This window comes from Dendropsophus ebraccatus, chromosome 8 (genome assembly GCF_027789765.1).
Source record: "Dendropsophus ebraccatus isolate aDenEbr1 chromosome 8, aDenEbr1.pat, whole genome shotgun sequence".
Lineage (NCBI taxonomy): Eukaryota > Metazoa > Chordata > Amphibia > Anura > Hylidae > Dendropsophus > Dendropsophus ebraccatus.
In genome coordinates, this window is record NC_091461.1 from 81,806,684 (window position 1) to 81,830,533 (window position 23,850).

Sequence of the window (23,850 nt, forward strand, 5' to 3'; positions counted from 1 at the left end):
AAAAGACCCGCGTACCGGTACGTCATGGGTCCTTAAGTGACAGTGATCCATGACGTACCGGTACGTCATGGGTCCTTAAGAGGTTAAAGGGAATGTGTCACCTTTTTTTTCTTTTTATTATTATTTTTGTTTCATTTAATTAATGTCTTTAAAAATAGTTAGACTTTGATTCCTGTTTTTATGTTTTGTAAAATTAACAATAATGTGCTGTCCTAGGGGCTGCCATTTGCAGCAGCATCTGTGTATGACTCCCTGCACGACACATACACAGTTGCTTTATGGCAGCCCTCAGTACATAGGAGTCAATAGATGGCTCCCGTCCCTTCTGCTGCAATGTAGCTGAGTGCTGACATGCGCAGCTCACACACACAGAGCTGAAGAGGGAGCCAGATGCCATAGTTACGGAGCCCCCAGAGAATGTGCACTGTGCCCAGCACTGACCTCAGCAGGTAGCCCGGCTCTCTCCTCCTGCTCGGAGCCCGGCAGCAGGGAGGAGGGGGGAGGGGAGCTTAGAGAGGTAAAGTGCCTAATGCTGGGACAGGGGAAGCTGGGCCTGAGGAGATAGTGAGTGGAGGAGGCGGCAGAGAAGTGTCACACTGACCTGAGTAATAAAAATAAAAGCAGTCACTGTGTTAACCCCTTCCTTCCCAATGTCGGGACACTGCCTATGGCTACTACACTGCATCTGTATATGTAATGCCAGGCTAACATGTGGTAAGATGTTTTGCAGCAGCTGAGGTGTAGTATGGGGTTCTGTTGCAGCTGAGGTGTAGTATGGAGGTTCTGCAACAGCTGAGATATGTAGTAAGGGATTCTACAGTAGCTGAGGTGTAGCATGGAGGTTCTGCCGCAGCTGAGGTGTAGCATGCAGGTTCTGCCGCGGCTGAGGCGTGTAGTAAGGGATTCTACAGTAGCTGAGGTATGTGGTATGGTCAGTGGCTACTGGAGCCTGATCAGGGAGCTGCATGAGGATGGAGATCCGAGGGTAGCTTTGGAGTGCCAGGAGCAGCTGCCAGAAGACTCACTGTCAGAAGACCCACCTGTCTGTATGAGTGTGCATGTACGATCTCCCTGCATTAGTGTGCATGTACGATCTCCCTGCATGAGTGTGCATGTACGATCTCCCTGTATGAGTGTGCATGTACGAGCTGCCTGTGTGAGCTGTCTGAGTGTACATCAGGGAGGAGCAAATTAATGGTAGTAGTGAAGTGCTTCGCACAGCTGTCGGCTTGTCAGCTGGCTGCATTTGAGCTCTGCTCTGGATGTCTGGAAAAGTGGGATACAGTTCTTGGTTGAAGTTTGCAGGACTGTATCCAGATTTTCTAGATATCTGGAGCAGAGCTGAGGTGTATTGTAAAGTTGGCTGGGGACACGCTTGTTGTATCTGTACTGCTATACAGACAACAAAAAAAATGGCACTGCTCCTTTCCCCTCTTTGTTCTGTGAAAAGAGGGGGGAGGTGATAATGTCACAGCAGTTGAGCAGAGACTGCCTCTTTTTTCAGCATTGCCGTATTTCAGGTTACTTTAATGAGCAGTTTTCTGCTGGAGCTCCCCCTGGTGGGCATCACTGGGAAATATGAAAAATTAGATTGTTAATTTTTCATATTTCCTTACTTATAAAAAATATAAAAAACACAAGTTAACAAAAAAAAAAAAAAAAATATGCAATTTCACTTTCCATTTTTTTTTCCTTTGTGACACATTCCCTTTAACCTAACAGCTTTCTAACAGTGTGGAAGTAGAATGTGAATTGCAGCTGACAGATTTACTTTAAACAATTATCATTTCTAATTATTTTAACAATAGCAATTTGTACTTGTAAACAAGTAAAGACTGTACCTTCTCGTGCAGCTGTTACTTCTTTAGTAAGACGTGCTATGACACGACAAGCAGCATCATGTTGGTAGAGAGCGTGAGAAAGTTCTTGGCGAGTTGTCTGTAGCTGCTGCCGCAGAGTGAAGCTGTGGAGCATTACTGCATCCTAAAAAATATATATATAAAAACACAAGATTAGAAAGTTACCACTTTTTGCATAGTTTATCGTTGTAGACTAAGCTACTAAGTAACAATTTTTGGCCTTATCTTTATACTCTCCTTATAACTTGATGAAGGGTAAAAAATATTTTTTACATCATTGTTTTTATCCATTATTGCTTTAACATTTTTTTTATGTGCTAATAAAGCCAAAACTTCTCCTGCAACCTAACTACTTGGAGAATTTCTGTGGCAGCGACAGGATCCTTTACAGATCATTTTTCTTTTTTTCTGTACTTCTTATAATACAACATTTTTCTAAAACACTGTGTTAACCCCTTCCCCTTCTGGGCCAATTTTCACTTTTGCGTTTTCATTTTTTCCTCCTTGTATTTAAAAGGCCACAGCACTTGCATTTTTTCCCCTACAGACCCAAATGAGCCCTTATTTTCTGCCCCACTAATTGTACTTTGCAATGGCAGACTTAATTTGTGCATAAAATATGCTGCGAAACCAGCATATAGTAAGTAGCCTATAGTAAAACTGACGTGTTATCTAGGTTCCTCAAGTCGATACGATTGCAACGATTTGCAACTTGCATGACTTATTTTATTTGACAGCTTTTAAAAAATTAAACCTTTAAAAAATACTAAATGTTCCTTAACCCCTTCACGTCAGCAATCTGTATATATACGTTCCTATTGCACATGCCCCGTGCAGTAGGAATGTATATATAAGTTTCTGACTGACAGAGGCTTTGTGATGAGAGTGGCATCGCTGCAGGGACAGCGAGCCAGCTCTCATCTGTGTACAGCACCGGAAATAATGAGGATCAGCTGCGATCCCGCAGCTGACCCCCATTAACCCCTTAGTGACCGCCGAAACGGCGATCACTAATGGGCCGATGCCGCTGCTGCATTTCAGATGAAATAAGTAAAATCAGACCCCAGATCAGCCCCCCTAGTGCCCCAGTCACTAACCCCCCCTGCCGCGGCAACCATTGGATCCAAGATGGCCGCCGCCATCACTGTGAACAGACTAATGTCTGTTCACAGTGATCAAAAAAGAAAAATGAATGAAAGCCACATGTTCTCCGCCACCGGAGGTAGCGGAGAGCATGGGGCAGTCATCGGGACCCCCCCTGTGGGGTCCCGGTACAAGCGATCAGCGGTATATACTATATACCGCTGATCGCTTGTGCCATGTGCTCCAGGCACTTTTTATCCCCTGTCACCATGAATGATTGGTGACAGGGGATAAAAAGTGATGTCCCCCCACCCCCCAAGTCGCCCCCGTCCCCCAGTCACCCCCCCTACCCCTTATACATTACCGGATCCTGGAGCTCCTTCCTCTTCGACGTCCTGGCTGGTTATGAAGTGCGCATGCGCTCCACAACCAGCCAGCTCTAAAAATTTTAAGTGACAGAGACCACTTTGGTCTCTGTCACTGAACTATGATTACTGTGATAGAAAATATCACAGTAATCATAGTAATATAGTGAAAATGAATGTATAAAGTACAAAAAGTGACAAACACACCAAAAAATAAAACACACACTTTTTATTATAGTAATAATTGCAGTTTACTCCCAAATTACCCCTAACCCCCCCCAGATTACCCGTAACCACCGTAGGTTGCCCGTAATCATGTCAGATTGCACGTAACCCCCCAGATTACCCGTAACCACCGCACGTTGCCCGTAACCACCGCACGTTGCCAGTGACCCCCTCCAGATTGTCCGTAATCACCCCAGATTGCCTGTAACCACCCCAAATTACATGTACCCACCCCAGATTACCTATAAGCACTTCAGTCTATCCGTAACAATTCTAGATTGTCTGTAACCCCCCCAGGTTGCCCGTAACCACCCCAGGTTGCCGTAATCATGCCAGATTACATGTAACCCCCCAGATTGCACGCGACCACCGCACGTCGCCTCTGACCACAGCACGTCGCCTCTGACCACCCCAAATTGCCAGTGACCCCCCTCCAGATTGCCCGTAACCACGCCAGATTACAGGTACCCACCTCAGATTACCTATTAGCACTTCAGTTTATCCGTAACCACAGCAAATTGCCCGTAACCACCCCAGGTTGCCCGTAACCACCCCACATTACCTGTAATCTAATTTTTTTATTTTATTTTAGTAACTGCGCTATTCTAATAACTATTACTAGCTGCGGTTTTGCTCCAGCAAATTAGCGCTCCTTCCCTTCTGAGCCCTGCTGTGTGCCCATACAGTGGTTTATGCCCACATATGGGGTACCGTTGTACTCAGGAGAACCTGCGTTACAGATTTTGTGGTACATTTTTTCTCCTGTTCCTTGTGAAATTTAGGAATTTCAAACTAAACCAACATATTATTGGAAAAATTCAAGTTTTTCATTTTTACTGGCCAATTTTGAATACTTTCCTCTAATACCTGTGGGGCCAAAATGCTCATCCTACCCCAAGATGAATTCTTTGAGGGGTGTACTTTCCGAAATGGGGTGACTTTTGGGGGGGGTTCTATTCTGTAGACATTACATGGGCTCTGCAAACGCACCTGGTGCTCAGAAACTTCTTCAGAAAAATCTGCACAGAAAATGCTAATTGGCGCTCCTTCCCTTCTGAGCCCAGCTGTGTGCCCATACATTGGTTTATGCCCACATATGGGGTACCGTTCTACTCAGGAGAACCTGCGTTACAGATTTTGGGGTGAATTTTCTCTCCTGTTCCTCGAGAAATTTCAAACTAAAGGAACATATTGGAAAAATTCGAGTTTTTCATTTTTACTGTCTACTTTTGAATACTTTCCTCTAATACCTGTGGGGTCAAAATGCTCACCACACCCCAAAATGAATTCTTTGAGGGGTGCACTTTCCAAAATGGGGTGACTTATGGCGAGATTTTACTCCGCTCTGACTACATTGGTTTATGCCCACATATGGGGTACCGTTCTACTCAGGAGAACCTGCGTTACAGATTTTGGGGTGAATTTTCTCTCCTGTTCCTCGAGAAATTTCAAACTAAAGGAACATATTGGAAAAATTCGAGTTTTTCATTTTTACTGTCTACTTTTGAATACTTTCCTCTAATACCTGTGGGGTCAAAATGCTCACCACACCCCAAAATGAATTCTTTGAGGGGTGCACTTTCCAAAATGGGGTGACTTATGGCGAGATTTTACTCCGCTCTGACTACAGCATGTCGCCTATGACCACCGCACGTCGCCTATGACCACCTCTGGCGACCGCACGTCGCCTCTGACCATATAACGCTTTTATCCTTTGGTCTATGGGCTAAGTGAGGTGTCATTTTTTGCGCCATGATATGTACTTTCTAACGGTACCTTACTTGCGTATATGTGACTTTTTGATCACTTTTTATCACAATTTTTCTGGATTTGATGCAACTAAAAATGCGCAATTTTGCACTTACGCCGTTTACCGTGCGAGATCAAGAATATTATAATTTAATAGTTCGGGCGATTAAGCACGCAGCGATACCAAATATGTTTGTTTGTTTATTTATAAAATGGGAAAAGGGGGGTGATTCAAACTTTTATTAGGGGAGAAGATTTTTTATTATTAAAAATACTTTTTTTTATTTTAATTTTTTTTAACAGTAATAAGAAGCCCCCTGGGGGCCTTCAATATACACAGCACTGATCTCCCATTGAGATCAATGCTGTGTATATAATAGAGCACTAATCCATCAGATCGGTGCTCTATAATAATGGTCTGCTGCAGACCACATATAAAAGAATGCCAAGCTGGGGGGGTAGTTCCGGCCACTGGACATCAGGGAAGGGGCTGTAAAGCACAGTTAGATGCATCCGCTCTCTGAACCTCCCCACCCGCCGCAAGACGTGTCGGTACGTCCTGCGGAGGGAAGGGGTTAAAGATAAAGGCGTGAATCACAAATGTAGTTTTTGGAGGCAGGAAAAAGGACTGGATCTAAAAGTAAATAGAATTACCCTTCCTGCTGATTTGTGACCCCAGCTTTAAAAATGGTTCTCTAGCACTGCAAAAAAGTTTGGAAGGCCATGGTCTGGTATAATAAAAAAAAATAAGGAAATGTGGTAAAAAATAACCTATTGTGTAACTGAAGTTATGTTAAACATATTTAGGGTAGGGTATTGACATGTATATTTACATGTCAATTCTTTGAGCGAGCCCTCTCATAGAGATGCTGTCTGACACTGAGGCAGGCGGGATTCTGCCACATTTGCTCAGTGTGAGCATACACTTAAAGGGAGAACTCTGGCAAATATATATATTTTTTTTAATTAAATTAACCAATGTCCGAAAGTTATATAGAGTACACCCCTCAAATAATTCATCTTTGGGTGTGGTGAGCATTTTGACCCCACAGGTATTAGAGGAAAGTATTCAAAATTGCCCAGTAAAAATTAAAAACTAGAATTTTTCCAATAATATGTTCTTTTAATTAGAAATTTCTCAATTTCCCAAGGGACATGCACCCTAAAATCTGTAAAGCAGGTTCTTCTGAGTACAAAGGTACCACATATGTGGGCATAAACCACTGTATGGGCACACAGCAGGGCTCAGAAGGAAGGAGTGCCAATTTGCTGGAGCAAAACCGCAGCTAGTAAGTTATAAAAATAGTGCAGTTACTAAAATAAAATAAAAGAAATGAGATTACGGGCAACCTGGGGAGGACACGGGCAACATGGGGTGGACTGAAGTGCTTATAGGTAATCTGGGGTGGGTACATGTAATTTGGGGTGGTTACGGCAATCTGGGGTGGTTATGGGCAATCTGGGGTGATTACGGACAATCTGAAAGGGGTCACTGGCAATTTGGGGAGGTTATGGGCAACATGCGGCGGTTACGTGCAATCTGGGGGGGTTACGTGTAATCTGGCGTGATTACGGGCATCCTATGGTGGTCACGGGTAATCTTGGGTGGCTACGGACAATCTGGGGTGGTTACGGACAAAATGAAGTGCTTATAGGTAATCTGGGGTGGGTACATGTAATTTGGGGTGGTTACGGCAATCTGGCGTGATTACGGGCAATCTGGAGGGAGTCATTGGCAATCTGGCGTGATTACAGGCAACCTGGGGCGGTTACGGGTAATCTGGGAGTAAACCGCTATTATTACTATAATAAAAAGTGTATTTTATTTTATTTGTATATTTTTCCTTGTGCTTTTACACTTTTTTTCCACTGTACTACTATGATATTTTCTATCACAGTAATCATAGTTTTAAATTTTCAGAGTTGACGGCTTCTGAAGAGCATGCGCACTTCAGAAGCAGTCTGGACGCTGAGGAGGAAGGACCTCCCTGGATCAGGTAAGTATAAGGGGTGGGGGGGTGACTTCACGTTTTATCCCCTGTCACCAATGATTTATGGTGACAGGGGATAAAAAGTGCATCCCTGCACTGGGAACAGGCGATCAGCGGTATACAGTATATAGAGATGAAATCATGAGATGATAGAGATGAAAGCATACGGCGCCGCCGGCAATGCCCGGTACCGGCCGCCGCTATAACTTTAATAGCTGCGATCGCCGGTACGGGGGCCGGCCGGGACGGACCCCACACACTGCCCCAACCCCTCAGCTACCTCCGGTAGTTGGGATGACGGGGTGGGGGCCTTACTGCGCCACTACCTTATTCTCTGCCATCGCCTAAAAAGCTGATGGCAGCAGAATAAGGCCCATTAGTGACCGCCATAAAAAGCCGTATCGGCGGTCACCAAGGGGTTAAGGCTTTTTTTTTGGTCTACAGAACTTTTTACCAGTTTATAAACCAAGCCAATTCAAGGACTGCAGTTTATTATTTTTCATTTTTGCCTCAGAGCGTTCTATTTCTGTTTAATTCTTACATGTACGTAGCTGTTCTTACAAAGGTTGCAGATTTTTCTGAAACTATTTGAATTTTTTTACACTGGTGGAATGCATTAAAATTACAAAGCAGCCATAGCTTTTTTTTTCATTAATTTTTTTTTTATACTTGACTAAATGGAGTAATCTAATTTAACCCGGCGCGGGTGCTGGCGTTCAGAGCGGGGCCGCGCGTCGACCCCGCTCTGAACCACCGCGGTCCCGGGTGCCTCATGTAGCCCAGGGCCGCGGCTATTAGCGGGCCAGTCCGATCGCCGTGCCTGCTAATAAGGTAATCAGATGCAGCTGTCAAAGAAGACAGCTGCATCCGATTACCGGATCCACCACTTCCGTGGTGGCGGAGATCGTTGTCCCGGAGGAGCGATCTCCGTGTGTGGTGCCGGCCGGGGTCTCCGGCAAGATGGTGCTGATCCCAGCTTGGCACTCGTGCCGAAAGCAAACGAGTGCCTATCTCATCGATCTATGCTGTATAAGTATATACAGGATAGATCAACTATGTAAACTATGTAAAGTGCTGCGGAATCTGTGTGCGCTATACAAATAAAAGCATTATTATTATTATTATTATTATTATCAATGAGTGATCAGTGCACTTATACTAGAAGTCTCCCAGGGGGGCTTCTAGTATAAGTGTAAAGTTTGAAAAAAAAAGTGTTAATAATAAAAAAAAACCTCCCCTAATAAAAGTCAGAATCACCCCCCTTTTCCCATGTTATAAAAATAAATAAACAAACATGTTTGGTATCGCCGCGTGCGTAATCGCCCAAACTATTAATCATATTCCTGATCTCGCACGGTAAACGGCTTAAGCGCAAAAAAATCCCAAAGTGCAAAATTGCGCATTTTTGGTCGCATCAAATCCAGAAAAATTGTAATAAAAAGCGTTCAAAAAGTTGCATATGCGCGATTAAGGTAATGATAGAAAGAACACACAATCATGGCGCAAAAAATGACAGCCCCATAGACCAAAGGATAAAAGCGCTATAAGCCTGGGAATGGAGCGATTATAAGGAACATATATTTGTTAACAACGGTTTGAATTTTTTACAGGCCATCACATACAATAGAAGTTATACATGTTACATATCGTTGTAATCGTAACGACTTGAGGAACATCTATAACATATCAGTTTTTCCATAGGACACACGGCGTAAAACGACCCCCCCCCCCCCCCCCAAGAAAAAGAATTGTGTTTTTTTTTTCAATTTCACTGCGCATATAATTATTTTCTGGTTTCACAGCATATTTTATGCAAAAGTTCAGCCTGTCATTGCAAAGTACAATTGGTGACGCAAAAAATAAGGGCTCATGTGGGTCTGTAGGTGTAAAAATGCAAGTGCCATGGTCTTTTAAGCACAAGGAGGAAAAAACGAAAACGCAAAAACGGAAAATTAGCCTGGTCCTGAAGGGGTTAAAACTCTTATCCCCCCTGTCCACAACATAAATGCCAGAACTTGCTGTAAATCGCTGCTCCATTCTGAAACATTACTAAATGTTTTATGTTGGAATACCCCTTTTGTACAAGTCTGTGCATATCTAGTCTTTGTATGTCTTTTTGTCATTACAATAGTTTTATTATGTATTGTTTTTAGACAAATCTATTGTTTTGTTTTTAGACTAATCTATTGTTTTTAGACAAAAATAAGCCATGTAGTTTGTGTGTATGTGTACATATAATGTACACATGTAACATTCATTGTCATTATTTACTTCATAAAAGGACAGATATGCATCAGTATGTGAAAGCATTTGAGCAGCAGGCAGGAAAAAAAACGAGACAGAAAAGATTAGCAGCATTTACATGCTTGTATGGAAAGTATAGGAGGAAACACTTACCCATTCATCCTGCAGAGACTTTAGGATTGCAGGAATACTTGTAGCGGAAGGTGGCTTTGGACGAATTGGGTGAGCAACTAAAGTAGGCACATAATGTAAGAATCAATTCATTTTCCAAACATTGAATTTATTATACAACCCATTTACGTACGTGCAGCATTGGTAAAGAACAACTGCCATCTGGACTGTAACAAAGAACATGGGAATATCCCTAAGGCTAAGGCTAAAACATACTATCACTAGAGATGAGCGAAACTCATCCATCCGAACCCGATCGTTCGGCTTTTGATTAGGTGGCTGCTGAAGTTGAAGTTGGATAAAGCTCTAAAGTTGTCTGGAAAACATGACTATATCCATGTTTTCTAGAAAGCCTTAGGGCTTTATCCAACTTAAGCAGCCACCGCTAATCAAATGCCGAACGATCGGGTTCAGATGGACTCGAGCATGCTTGAGGTTCGCTCATCTCTAACTATCACCTTATAATCCGTGGAGGTCTGACCTCTTGGACCCCCAAAAATCCTGAGACTTACCATGAACCTTCAGCATTTTTTCCCCAAAAAATAACTATCTGAACTGAAGCACTCTGTCTCCACTACTGCCTCCAGTGAAAGACCTAGCGCCATAGATTTGCATGACGCTGAGTCTCTCACTGGAGCTATGGAGATGGAGTGGAGATCTTCATCTTCAGTTCCTCTGTATGCAGAAGGTAGAACATGTCTTTAGAAGCTTATTTCAGCACCAAATTCTAAATACACTTAGGGCCTATTCCACGGAGCGATAATTCGACAACCAACAGCCGATGATCGTGTCATCAGCTGATCGTTTATTTAGGTGCAAGCCTAAAATCATCGGTCACCAAACGCGCACCACTACATGGAATAGCAGTGAGTGGCAGGCGACCGACGATTTAACAAACCATACATTACCTCTCCAGACTGCAGGGCTTCTCCTGCGCTGCTTCTTCCCGTGTCTCGCGCGCAGCAGCAGCTTCAGAGCGGCCTGTCTTAGCTGACAGACCGCTCAGCCAGTCACTGACCGGGACCGCCGCGGTCAGTGATTGGCTGAGCGGTCTGTCAGCTCAGACAGGCCGCTCTGAAGCCGCTGCTGCACACGGGACCCGGGGAGAAAAAGCGCAGGAGAAGCCCTGCAGCCTGGTGAGGTAATGTATGGTGTTTAACAACAAGGGCTGCAAGGACATCGGTAACGATGTCCCTACAGCCCTTGCTAAATGATTATCGAGCCGTGGAATAGGCCCAGTTTCCATCATTGATCGGGCACCCATCAGCCCGTGGAAAAGGACCCTTAGACTAGTGAAATGTAAAGTGCCGTCATTTAAAATAAAAACACACTGGAGGTACACTTTAAGGGAGATTGTACCCCCCCCCCCCCACACACACACACACACAAACAGATCCTAAAGTGTTGCCATATCCCATTTAAACTGTGCTTTACCAGGTTTGGTTACAAAATCCAAAATCTAATATTGTAACAAAACTTTCAATAAAGGACAAAACTGACCTTTAATATCAATCAACTGATCTTCACTCAGTGGTTGATTAGTTACTGGATCTGTCCCATTTTCAGCCAGATATTTCTCAATGAGGCGTCTATCAAAGACGTGACCCGATAATGGAGACACGCAAGGTCGATCTGTGACCTCATTACTGACTGTAAGAAGAAAAGCACACAAAAGTCACTGGGAGAATTAAACAAAAAAACTGCAGACACTATTAAAAGCAGTCTCATTTTGATCTCATGTTTAACATTTACCTGGTGGCTGCCTCTTCTACTGTATATAGTTTCACACTATTATGGTTAAACGGGGGATGGTGGGAACTTAACCTCTTGAGGATGTACGCCAAAAGGGTACGTCATACGTCCGCAAGGCAAATTCAGAGGAGTGCCGCGCCACTAACCCGCTCTGAACTGTCGCTATCCCGACTGCTATCTGCAGCACTGGACCGCGGCTATTAGCGGGAGCGGGCTATCGCCGCCCGTTGTAATCAAGACCGTTAAACGCAGCTGTTTGACAGCTGCATCTAACGGTCTCATATGCAACCTTCCCTGGTGTATAGTGGAGGGATACTCCTCCCCCCCCCCACTCAATGCGATTTCAGAGGAGGGATCTCTTCGTCTTACCGATCCGGGACTCAGCGTCGAAATGATCCCAGCTTGGTATTCTATTGCAGTGGTCTGCAGCAGGCCAAAGCAATAGAGCACCGATCTCATGGAGCGGTGCTGTGTAATATTACTACACTGATCTCTATGGGAGATCAGTGTAGTTGTATTAGAAGTCCCCCAGTGGGACTTCTAATTACTGTATAAGTTAAAAAAAAAAAAAAAAAAAAAAAAAAAAAAAAGTGTTTTCATTAATACAAACCCCCTCCTTTAACCCCTTAGTGACCGCCATGCTGCCTTTTCACGGCGGCCACTAATGGGCTTTATTCCGATGCGTATGCCTTTTAACGGCGGGCGCATCGGAATAAATTACCGCCCGGCGGCGGCTGCAGGACGGGTGATCAGCGGTCAGTGTGACCGCTGACACCCTCCTGTAACTGCCCGGAGCGGAGGATTCTCCGCTCCGGGCAGTTTAACCCGTTAAATGCCGCTGTCAAACCATGACAGCGGCATCTAACGGGTCCCGGTGGATCCCGGACGGCGCCGTGGGTCACTTACATGATCGCGATGTCCCGCGGCGCCTTCCGGGGTCCCGATGTCTCCATGGTGATTCCGGGGTCCTAATGAAGGTCCCCGGGGTCACCATGGAGATGCCTGATGCTGACAGGGGTGGCCGCGGCTATTGCCTGTCAGCATGAGGCATGATACAATACATTGCAGTACATCAGGTACTGCAATGTATTGTATCAGTGATCAAAGTATTTTACACTAGTGTACAGTAATGTACACTAGTGTAAAAGTAAAAAAAAGTCAAAAAGGGTGCACCAAACACAACACAGCCCCCCCCAATAATAAAGATGCATTACATTCCCCATACACTATAAAACATTACATAAAAGTGATCAAAAACACAAATCCTATACATATTTGGTATCGTTACGTCCGTAACAACCCAATCTATAAAACTATATCAATAATTATATCGCACGACACACGCTGTAAAAAAATATATAAAAAAAAACAGTACTAGAATAGCTGTATTTTATCAATCCACTTTAGAAAATACGTCATAAAAGAGATCAAAAAGTCATACATATAAAACTTGGTATCAATAGAAACTACAGATCTTCCCGCAAAAAATAAGCCCAAAACCAGCTCTGTCGCGCAAAAGATGAGAACGCTATGGATCTTGCAATGCAGGGACAGTTTTTGTGGGTTTTGGCTAGGAAGATAGTTTCTATTGCGCCAAAGTGGTAATAAAACTATACAAATGTGGTATCGCCGTAACCGTAGCGACCCAGAGAATACATGTATTATGTTATTAGTGACCGCCGATACGGATTTTTACGGCGATCACTAATGGGCTCTATTCTGCTGCCATCAGCTCTTTATGGCGATGGTGCAGAATAGTGCAGCGGCGCCGGTAATGCCTGCAGCCCCCTCCTCTCAGCTATCGGAGGTAGCTGAGGGGTTGGGGGAGAGTATGGGGTCAGTCCCGGCCAGTCCCCTCACCGGTGATCGCCGTTATTATCAGTATAAAGGCGGCTACCGGTAACGGGCATTGCCAGCGCAGCTGAACGCTTTCATCTCTTCTCACCGTGAATCCACAGTGAGAGGAGATGAAAACATGTCCCCCCATCCCCAGAATTAACCCTAGTGACCTGGCCACTGACCCTCCACTCCCTGGAGTGGACTCTGTTCACAGTGATGGATTCCTAAAAATGATCCAAGCTTCATTCTCTCCACCACCGGAGGTGGCGGAGAGCATGGGGCAATGATCGGTGACCACCCGGTGTGGTCCTAGTACAAGTGATCAGCGGTATATACTATATACCACTGATCGCTTGTTCCAAATGGTGCCGGCACTTTTTTACGCCTGTCACCAAAGTCAAGTGCCCTGGATTACCCGTAACCACCCTGGAATACTTGTAACCACCCCAGATTACCCATCACCACCCCAGACAGCCCGTAGCCACCCCAGATTTCCAGTCGCCACCCCAGATTGACAGTGAACACCACCAGATTGACAGTGAACACCACCAGATTGACAGTGAACACCACCAGATTGACAGTGAACACCACCAGATTGACAGTGAACACCACCAGATTGACAGTGAACACCACCAGATTGACAGTGAACACCACCAGATTGACAGTGAACACCACCAGATTGACAGTGAACACCACCAGATTGACAGTGAACACCACCAGATTGACCGTAACCACCCCAGATTGACCGTAACCACCCCAGATTGACCGTAACCACCCCAGATTGACCGTAACCACCCCAGATTGACCGTAACCACCCCAGATTGACCGTAACCACCCCAGATTGACCGTAACCACCCCAGATTGACCGTAACCACCCCAGATTGACCGTAACCACCCCAGATTGGCACAGACTGCTCGTAACCACCCCAGATTGCCCATAACCCCACCAGATTGCCTGCTGCCACCTCAGATAGCCAGTAAACACCCTGAGATTGTCTATTACCACCCCAGATAACCAGTAAACACCCACATATTGCCTGTAACTAAAATGACACTCCTTCTCTTCTGAGCCCTGCTGTGTGCCCATACAGTGGTTTATGCCCACATATGGGGTACCATTGTACTCAGGAGAACCTCCGTTACAAGTTTTGGGGTGCTTTTTCTCCCTTGTTCCTAGTGAAATTGAGAAATTTCAAACTAAACAAACATGTTATTGAAAAAATTCAATTTTTTTCATTTTTACGGTCTAGTTTTGAATACTTTCCTCCAATACCTGTGGGGTCAAAATGCTCACCACACCCCAAGATAAATTCCTTGAGGGGTGTACTTTCCAAAATGGGGTGATTTTGGGGGGGAGGGTTCTATTCTGTAGACATTACAGGGGCACTGCAAACGCACCTGGCGCTCAGAAACTTCTTCAGGAAAATCATGCACTGAAAATGCTTGGCGCTCCCTTCCTTCTGTGGCCCGCTGTGTGCCCACACAGTGGTTTATGCCCACATATGGGGTACCGATCTACTCAGGAGTACCTGCGTTACATATATTGGGGTGAGTTTTCTCCCCTGTTTCTCGTGAAATTGAGAAATTTCAAACTAAACAAACATGTTATTGGAAAAATTCTATTTTTTCATTTTTACTGTCTTCTTTTGAATACCTTCCTCTAATACCTGTGGGGTCAAAATGGTCACTAAACCCCAAGATGAATTCTTTGAGAGGTGCACTTTCCAAAATGGGGTGACTTTTGGGGGGGTTCTATTCTGCTGACACTACAGGGGCACTGCAAATGCACCTGGCGCTCAGAAACTTCTTCAGAAAAATCTGAACTGGAAATGCTAATTGGCGCTCCTTCCCTTCTGAGCCCCGCTGTGTGCCCACACAGTGGTTTATGCCCACATATGGGGTATCGTTCTACTCAGGAGTACCTGCGTTACATATATTGGGGTGAGTTTTCTCCCCTGTTCCTCGTGAAATTGAGAAATTTCAAACTAAACAAACATATTATTGGAAAAATTCTATTTTTTCATTTTTACTGTCTTCTTTTGAATACTTTCCTCTAATACCTGTGGGGTCAAAATGGTCACCACACCCCAAGATGTATTCTTTGATGGGTGTACTTTCCAAAATGGGGTGACTTTTGGGGGGGTTCTATTCTGCTGACACTACAGGGGCTCTGCAAACGCACCTGGCGCTCAGAAATTTCTTCAGCAAAATCTGAACTGGAAATGCTAATTGGCGCTCCTTCCCTTCTGAGCCCCGCTGTGTGCCCACACAGTGGTTTATGCCCACATATGGGGTATCGTTCTACTCAGGAGTACCTGCGTTACATATATTGGGGTGAGTTTTCTCCCCTGTTCCTCGTGAAATTGAGAAATTTCAAACTAAACAAACATATTATTGGAAAAATTCTATTTTTTCATTTTTACTGTCTTCTTTTGAATACTTTCCTCTAATACCTGTGGGGTCAAAATGGTCACCACACCCCAAGATGTATTCTTTGATGGGTGTACTTTCCAAAATGGGGTGACTTTTGGGGGGTTTTCTATTCTGCTGACACTACAGGGGCTCTGCAAACGCACCTGGCGCTCAGAAATTTCTTCAGCAAAATCTGAACTGGAAATGCTAATAGGTGCTCCCTTCCTTCTGAGGCCTGCTGTGTGCCCATACAGTGGTTTACGTCCACATATGGGGTACCGTTCTACTCAGGAGAACCTGCATTACAAAATTTGGGGTGCATTTTCTCTCATGTTTATTATGAAAATGAGATACTTTAATCTTAACAAATATATTATTGGAAAATTTCTATTTTCCATTTTTTTCCGGCCTAATTGTGAATACTTTCCTCCAGCCCCTGTAGGGTTAAAATGCTCATTATACCCCTAGATTAATTCTTTAAGGTGTCTAGTTTCGAAAATGGGGTCACTTACAGGGGTTTCCAGTATACAAGCCTCCTAAATCAACTTAAAAAAAGAACTGGTCCCTAAAAAAAAATCAGTTTTGGAAATTTCATGAAAATTTGATAATTTGCTGATACATTTCTAAGCCCCATAACACCCTAAAAAAGTGAAATATGTTTACGAAATGAAGCCAGAATAAAGAGGACATATTGATAATGTGACTTACTAACTAATTTTTGTCATGTGCCTTTTTTTTTTTAGAAGCAAAGAATTTCAAAGTTCGTAAAGTGCAAAATTTTCTAATTTTTCATTATATTTTGATGTTTTTCACAAAAAACACACAAGACAGTGACCAAATTTTGCCACTAACATAAAGTACCATATGTTACGAAAAAACAATCTCAGAATCGCTAGCATACGTTAAAGCATCACTGAGCTATAAGCGCATAAAGTGAGACAGGTCAGATTTTGAAAAATGAGCCTGGTCATTAAGGCCCAAACAGGCTTGGTCCCTAAGGGGTTAATAAAAGAATGAATCACCCACCTTTTCCCATTTTATAAGTAAAAATAAACAAACATGTTTGGTATCACCGCGTGCGAAATTACGCAAACTTAATTTATCACATTCCTGATCTCACACGGTAGACGGCGTAAGCGCAAAGATCCACCAAAGTACAAAAATTGCGCATTTTTGGTCGCATCAAATCCAGAAAAATTGTAATAAAAAGCAATCAAAAAGTCGCATATATGCAATCAAGATACCAATAGAAAGAACACATCATGGCGCCAAAATTGACCCCTCAATCAGCCAAATAGACCAAAGGATAAAAGCGTTATAAGCATGGTAATAGAGCAATTTTAAGGAATGTTTTTTTCTGTAAAAGGTTTAATTTCTTTTAAAAGCCATCAAATAATATAAAAGTTATGCAAGTTGCATATTGTAATATATAACAGGACGAACGGTGTAAAAACGACCCCCCCCACCCAAAGAAAAAGAATTACTTTTTTTACAATATTACAGCGCCTATCATTTTTTCCTGGTTTTGCTGAATGTTTTATTAAAAAAATTAAGTCGCCATTGCAAAGTACAATAAGTGACGCAAAAAATAAGGGCTCGTGTGGGTTTCTAAGTGAAAAAATGCAAGTGCTATGACCTAAAAAAGTTAAAAAACACAAGGAGGAAAAAAAACATTGTCACCAGAGCGCAGCTTCACCTCTCGCATCCACCCACGGGTGTCCTGATCCTCTGATTTCACAACCTGGCTCAGAAATGCCTGCTCAGCCAATCAGCAAGTAAGGCAGGCCACCTCTGTAGTCGCTGACTGGCTAGGAGATTTAGGAGACCAGAGAGTGACAGTAAGGAGGTATAAATTTATTACTATGTTCCCACCACCCCCTGCCCTCCCCTTTTTTTAAAAAATTTTTAAACACCTTTGTCAGGAGTACCCATTTAATATGAAAGACTGCAAACCAACTGCACTTGTAGTGAATGAACCAATACAATAATCTATTTACAAGCAATGCTTTTCACCAACAAACACATACAATTTCAGCAACACATGGAGAGGTCTCTGCCAAACCTGTAAAACATTGGGTACTTTGAACGCTAGGGCTGGGCCATAAGGCCAAAAAATTTAATCTCATTTTTTCCCAAAATTATGCAGTAGTAGTAGCGATATAGTAGATGAGGGTAGTAGTAGTATTAGATATATAGTAAATGAGGGTAGCAGTAAAGGTATAGTAGATGAGGGGTGTTGTTGTCGTAGTAGAAGTATAGTACATGAGGGGTGTAGTAGATGAGGGTGTAGTAGTAGATATATAGTAGATGAGAGGTATAGTGGTAAATAAGGAAAGTAACAGTAGATGAGGGGAGAAGCAGTAGAAGATAAAGGAAATACAGTCATGGCCAAAAGTTTTCCGAATGACACAAATATTATATTTTCACATGGTCTGCTGCCTTCTGGTTTTTATGTGTGTTGGTCAGATGTTTTATCAGATACAGAAATCTAATTGAAATCATATTATGAGTAACAAAAGCTTATATTGACAGAATGAGTTAATGCAGCAAGTCAATATTTGCAGTGTTGACCCTTCTTCTTCAGGACCTATGCAATTCTCCCTGGCATGCTCTCAATCAACTTCTGGAACAAATCCTGACTAATAGCAGTCCATTCTTGCAAAATCAATGCTTGCATTTTGTCAGAATTTGTTGGTTTTTATTTGTCCACCCGTCTCTTGATGGTTGACCACAATTTCTCAATGGGATTAAGATCTGGGGTGTTACCAGGCCATGAACCCAAAATCTCTATGCTTTGTTTCCTGAGCCATTTAGTTATTACCTTTGCTTAATGGCAAAGTGCTCCATCATGCTGGAAAAGGCATTGTTGATCGCCAAACTGCTCTTGGACGGTTGGGAAAAGTTCTCTTGGAGGACATTCTGGTACTATTCTTTATTCATGGCTGTGTTTTAAGGCAAGACTGTGAGAGAGCCGATTCCATGGTATGAGAAGCAACCCCACACATGAATGGTTTCAGGATGCTTTACAGTTGGCATGAGACAAGACTGGTGGTAGCGCTCACCTCGTCTTCTCCGAATAGGCTGTTTTCCAGATGTCCCAAACAATCGGAAAGGGGATTCATCAGAGAAAATTACTTTACCCCAGTCCTCAGCAGTCCACTCCCTGTACCTTTTGCAGAATATCAGTCTGTCTTTGATGTTTTTTTGGAGAGAAGTGGCTTCTTTGCTGCCCTCCTTGAGACAAGGCCTTGCTCCAAGAGTCTCCGCCTTACAGTGCGTGCAGATGCACTCACACCTGCCTGCTGCCATTCCTGAGCAAGCTCTGCACTGCTGGTAGCCCGATCCCGCAGCTGAAACACTTTTAAGAGATGGTCCTGGTGCTTGCTGGTCTTTCTTGGGCGCCCTGGAGCCTTTTTGGCAACAATGGAACCTCTCTCCTTTAAGTTCTTGATGATGCGATAGATTGTTGACTGAGGTGCAATCTTTCTAGCTGCGATACTCTTCCATGTTAGGCCATTTTTGTGCAGTGCAATGATGACTGCACATGTTTCTTTAGAGATAACCATTAGAGATGAGCGAACCTCGAGCATGCTCGAGTCTATCCGAACCCGAACTTTCAGCATTTGATTAGCGGTGGCTGCTGAACTTGGATAAAGCCCTAAGGCTATGTGGAAAACATGGATATAGTCATTGGCTGTATCCATGTTTTCCAGACAACCTTAGAGCTTTATCCAAGTTCAGCAGCCACCGCTAACCAAATGCCGAACGTTCGGGTTCGGATCGACTCGAACCCAAACCCGGTTCGCACATCTCTAATAAACATGGTTAACAGAAGAGAAACAATGATGCCAAGCACGAGCCTCCTTTTAATGTGTCCAGTGGTGTCATTCTTACTTAAAGGTGTTATCCAGCGCTACAAAAACATGGCCACTTTTCCCCCTCTCGTCTCCAGCTTGGTCAAGGTTTTGAAACTACGTTCCATTGAAGTAAATGAAATTGCAAACCACGCCTGAACTGGAGACAACAGTAGGGGGAAAAGTGGCCATGTTTTTGTAGCGCTGGATAACCCCTTTAATCATGACAGATTGATCTCCAGCCCTGTCCTCTTCAACACCCACACCTGTGTTAATGGAGCAGTCACTGAAACGATGTTAGGTGGTGCTTTTAAGGCAGGGCTGCAATGATGTTGAAATGTGTTTTGGGGATAAAGTTCATTTTCTAGGCAAATATTGACTTTGCAAGTAATTGCTGTTGAGCTGATCACTCTTTATAACATTCTGGAGTATATGCAAATTGCCATTTTAAAAAATGAAGCAGTAGACTTTGTAAAAATTAAAGGGTTATCCAGCGCTACAAAAACATGGCCACTTTTCCCCCTACTGTTGTCTCCAGTTCAGGTGCGGTTTGCAATTAAGCTCCATTTACTTCAATGGAACTGTTTCAAAACCCCACCCAAACTGGAGACAACAGTAGGGGGAAAGTGGCCATGTTTTTGTAGCGCTGGATAACCCCTTTAATATTTGAATCATTCTCAAAACTTTTGGCCATGACTGTAGTAGCAGTCTTAGTATTGGGTGTAGGAGTGGGAGTAGTAGCAGTAAATGAGGGAAGTAGTAGTAGCAGTAGTAAAGGTAGGCATAGTGAGGGCAGAATGTAAAGTTGGGTCCTTGCTGCTCTCCAGTAATGGCACTCAGGGTCTGTCTGCTGCTGGAGGATCTTCTGTGTGTGGGTAGCACGGCTTAATCAGTTTCCCAGGACTGGATCCATTTTTTCCCAGCACCCAAGGAGTAGCGTCATGGAGCGGAGCAGACTTTTAAAGCCTGCAGTCGGATGAGCAGAACGACGGGATTTGCTTCGATCATCTCCATCCCTAACCACATTATTTTCTCCTGGGTTCCTAGTACATCACGGCATTCATCACCCAGGTTGTGACGTTGTAGGAAAGAGAGCTAGAGGATGGCAGCTCTAAAAGTTTTGGTCTGGCTGGTGTACATATGGATACAATGTAGATATATAGCGATCGGGGGGACGACGTATCAAGACTATACTCCAGTGTTAAATAAAGCCCCACCCCCATTTATGCAGCTGGAATTACTAAGAGGCGCAAGTAAAGCTGGCCAGACCTGCGCCTATCACAGGGATTGTGCAAGAATCTACACCTGCTCTGAGGCTGATGTAGATTTTTGCATGGTTTACGTTTGTTTCCAGTGGTTGTAGTTTATTTACTGACAACTAAAGGTTGGAGTGGGGGGTTAAAGGTCATGGAGTCTCTTTTAAGGCCCTATTACATGGAATGATTATTCGCCGTATTTGGCCGATACTCGTCCCGTATAATAGAAGGCAACGATCAGCCGACATGAATGATGTCTGCTGATCCTTACTGTCAATTGTCTTTCAACATGATTTTGATGTTGCTGCTGTTATACAGAAAACCATGAACACCTTATTCTTACCTCTCCAATCTCCCCCGGTATCCTGTTGTAGTGTTGTCAGTGTGTCGGTCCCCCCCAATTTGCAACAACGGCTGTGATTTATGCAGCACACTAGTTGTATGTGAATGAATGGAATCCCTTCCACACAAAAAAATTACAGGTCAGTTTTTTGCGGCCGCTATTCATGTCAGTTTACACAATGGAGTGTGCAGCTCCGGCCGCACACTCTATTGTGTGCAGCTGCGCCCGCATCCTAATTAATCAAAAATGACGATCATGTGGCTGGTACTGCAGTACCGGCCAGGATGATCTTCTGTGACCCGGCTGGGTCACAGAACAGCCAGTGTCTTACGTCATAAGAACATGGCCTTAGGGCTTATTCCCACATCCCTGTAGTGGAGTGTTTCCTTGCCCAGCATGATGTATCAATATCATAGGGAAACTGTTTGAATCGATGCAGCTCTATCATTACAGTTTGGGGAGATTCAAAGAGTTGCCCCACTCACGGCATGAAATTCCCACTTCCGCAAAATATGGGATGTGGTAATAAGCTCTTAGACTCTGAAGTGGAGCAGGGTACAAAGTGGAGCAGGGTACAGTGTAGGGATGTCACGATACCAGAATTTTGAGTTCGATACCAATACCATCTTTTTTTTTCCGATACTCAATACCATTTCGATACTTTTGAAAAAAAACACTTAAAATACAAATATAATGACATTCCCCCCCCCCCCCCCCTCACCCAGACTGTGGGTATGATGCCCCCATGCACCACATTTTTATTTGTGTGACTTTTTGATCACTTTTTTTTGTTACTTTTAATGGTTCGGACAATTCCGCATGCAATGATGCCAAATGTTTATTTTTTGACATGAATAAAAGGGAAAGGCGGGGATTATTAGAACTTTTATTCTGAAATTTTTTTTATTGTCATCTGCCTCATAGGGGTTTTCGCCTTCCCCTGGATCAGCACAGTAGGATTTCCCTAGGTTCCCTAGTTTTTTTTTACACTTTTTAATTCCCTTGTACCTCCCAGCATATCTTCTTGTGCACTACAACTCCCAGCATACCTCCTTGTCCACAAAGAGGTATGGTGGGGTTGTAGTACACAAGAAGGTATGCTGGGAGGTACAGTGGTTCAGCAGCAGCCTCCCAACACAACAACTCCCAGCATACATCTTTGTGCACAAGAAGGTATGCTGGGAGTTGTAGTGCACAGAGGTATCCTGGGGGTTGTTGTGGTGTCAGGGTGGTGTCAGGAGGCTGCTGCTGCACAACTGCAACTCCCAGCATACCTTCTTGTGCACTACAACTCCCAGCATATCTTCTTGTGCACAAAGAGGTATGCTGGGGGTTGTAATGCACAAGAAGGTATGGTGGGAGTTGTAGTGCACAAAGAGGTATGCTGGGAGTTGTTGTGATGGGAGGCTGCTGCTGCACAACTACAACTCCCAACATATTTCCTTGTTTGTTATAACTCCCAGCATACCTTCTTGTGCACTACAACCCCCAGCATACCTCCTTGTGCACAAGAAGATATGCTGGGAGTTGTAGTGCACAAGAAGGTATGCTGGGAGTTGTAGTGGACAAGGAGATATGCTGGGAGTTGTGTCGGAAGGCTGCTGCTGCACAACTGCATCTTCTTGTGCACTAGAACCCCCAGCATACCTCTTTGTGCAAAGAGGTATGCTGAGAGTTGAAGTGCACTAGAAGGTATGGTGAGAGTTGTAGTTGTGCAGCAGCAGCCTCCCGATCCCAGCATACCTCCGTGCACTACAACTCCTAGCATACCTTCTTGTGCACAAGCAGGTATGCTGGGAGGGGACTGGCCGGTGTGAGGGACCGCAAAGTGCAGCGGCGGGTCCCGGGGGACGGAGGATGAAGGGCTGGACTGGCGGTGCAGAGGTGGCTGCCGGGCTGACAATGGGGGGCAGGACTGGAAGGACGCAGGGGAATAGTTAAATAACTGCCACCCGTAATATCGCGGGCTGCAGTCATTAGCAGTGGGGGCCGCTCCATATACAGCAGACTTCTGCTGCATATGGAGTGGCTCTGGGGGGGGGGGGGGGGGGGGGGGGGGGGGGGGGGTTAAATGCCGCTGTCAGTTGTGACAGCGGCATCTACCCTGTAAAATAGCCGGCACTAGCGATCGCTATGTGCCGGTTATTTGAAGTTGGCGCCACCGGGAGCGGAGAGTGCGCGGGCGGAGGAGGGGACACCAGGGGGCGGCACACAGAGAACACGGCCGGCGCTCAGCTAGCTGCCGGCCGTGGTCTCTGGCCGTGGGCAGAAAAACGGTTCGGTAGCGGGATTTCCTGGTATCGATACTTTATGTTAAGCTGCATAATAGCGCAGCTTAATATAAATATTAAGCTGCGCTATTATGCAGCTTAACATAAAGTATCGATACCAGGAAATCCCGGTACCGAACCGTTTTTCTGCCCAAAATATCGATAGTAGTATCGATATTTCGGTGCATCGTGCAACACTAGTACAGTGACAACAGCAAGACAGGACACTAGGGGAGCGCGAAGAGGTAAGCATAAGATGTTTATTGTTTTCTTTAACAGCAATAAATTAAATATATTAGAAGTTGTGTAACGCCGAATAACCACTTTAAATTGTTTTCTGGTTCTGGAGCAATAGCACCACATACATTATTCATATGCCCAGAGCACCCAATTCTAAGCAGTGACGCTTGCCTGTATGGCACAAGACTACAGAGGCC

General features: G+C 44.3%; 1 protein-coding gene across 1 annotated transcript in view; it reads right to left on the minus strand.

Moving 5' to 3' along the window:
* PRPF19 (pre-mRNA processing factor 19) overlaps positions 1 to 23,850 on the minus strand; it is a 54,094-nt gene that overhangs the window by 29,384 nt on the left and 860 nt on the right. The window contains exons 2-4 of the mRNA XM_069980762.1: positions 11,188 to 11,337; positions 9,670 to 9,746; positions 1,842 to 1,983 (exon numbers count right to left, since the gene is read on the minus strand). Coding sequence (XP_069836863.1) covers positions 1,842 to 1,983; positions 9,670 to 9,746; positions 11,188 to 11,337 — 369 coding nt within the window. The remainder of the gene's footprint in view (positions 1 to 1,841; positions 1,984 to 9,669; positions 9,747 to 11,187; positions 11,338 to 23,850) is intronic.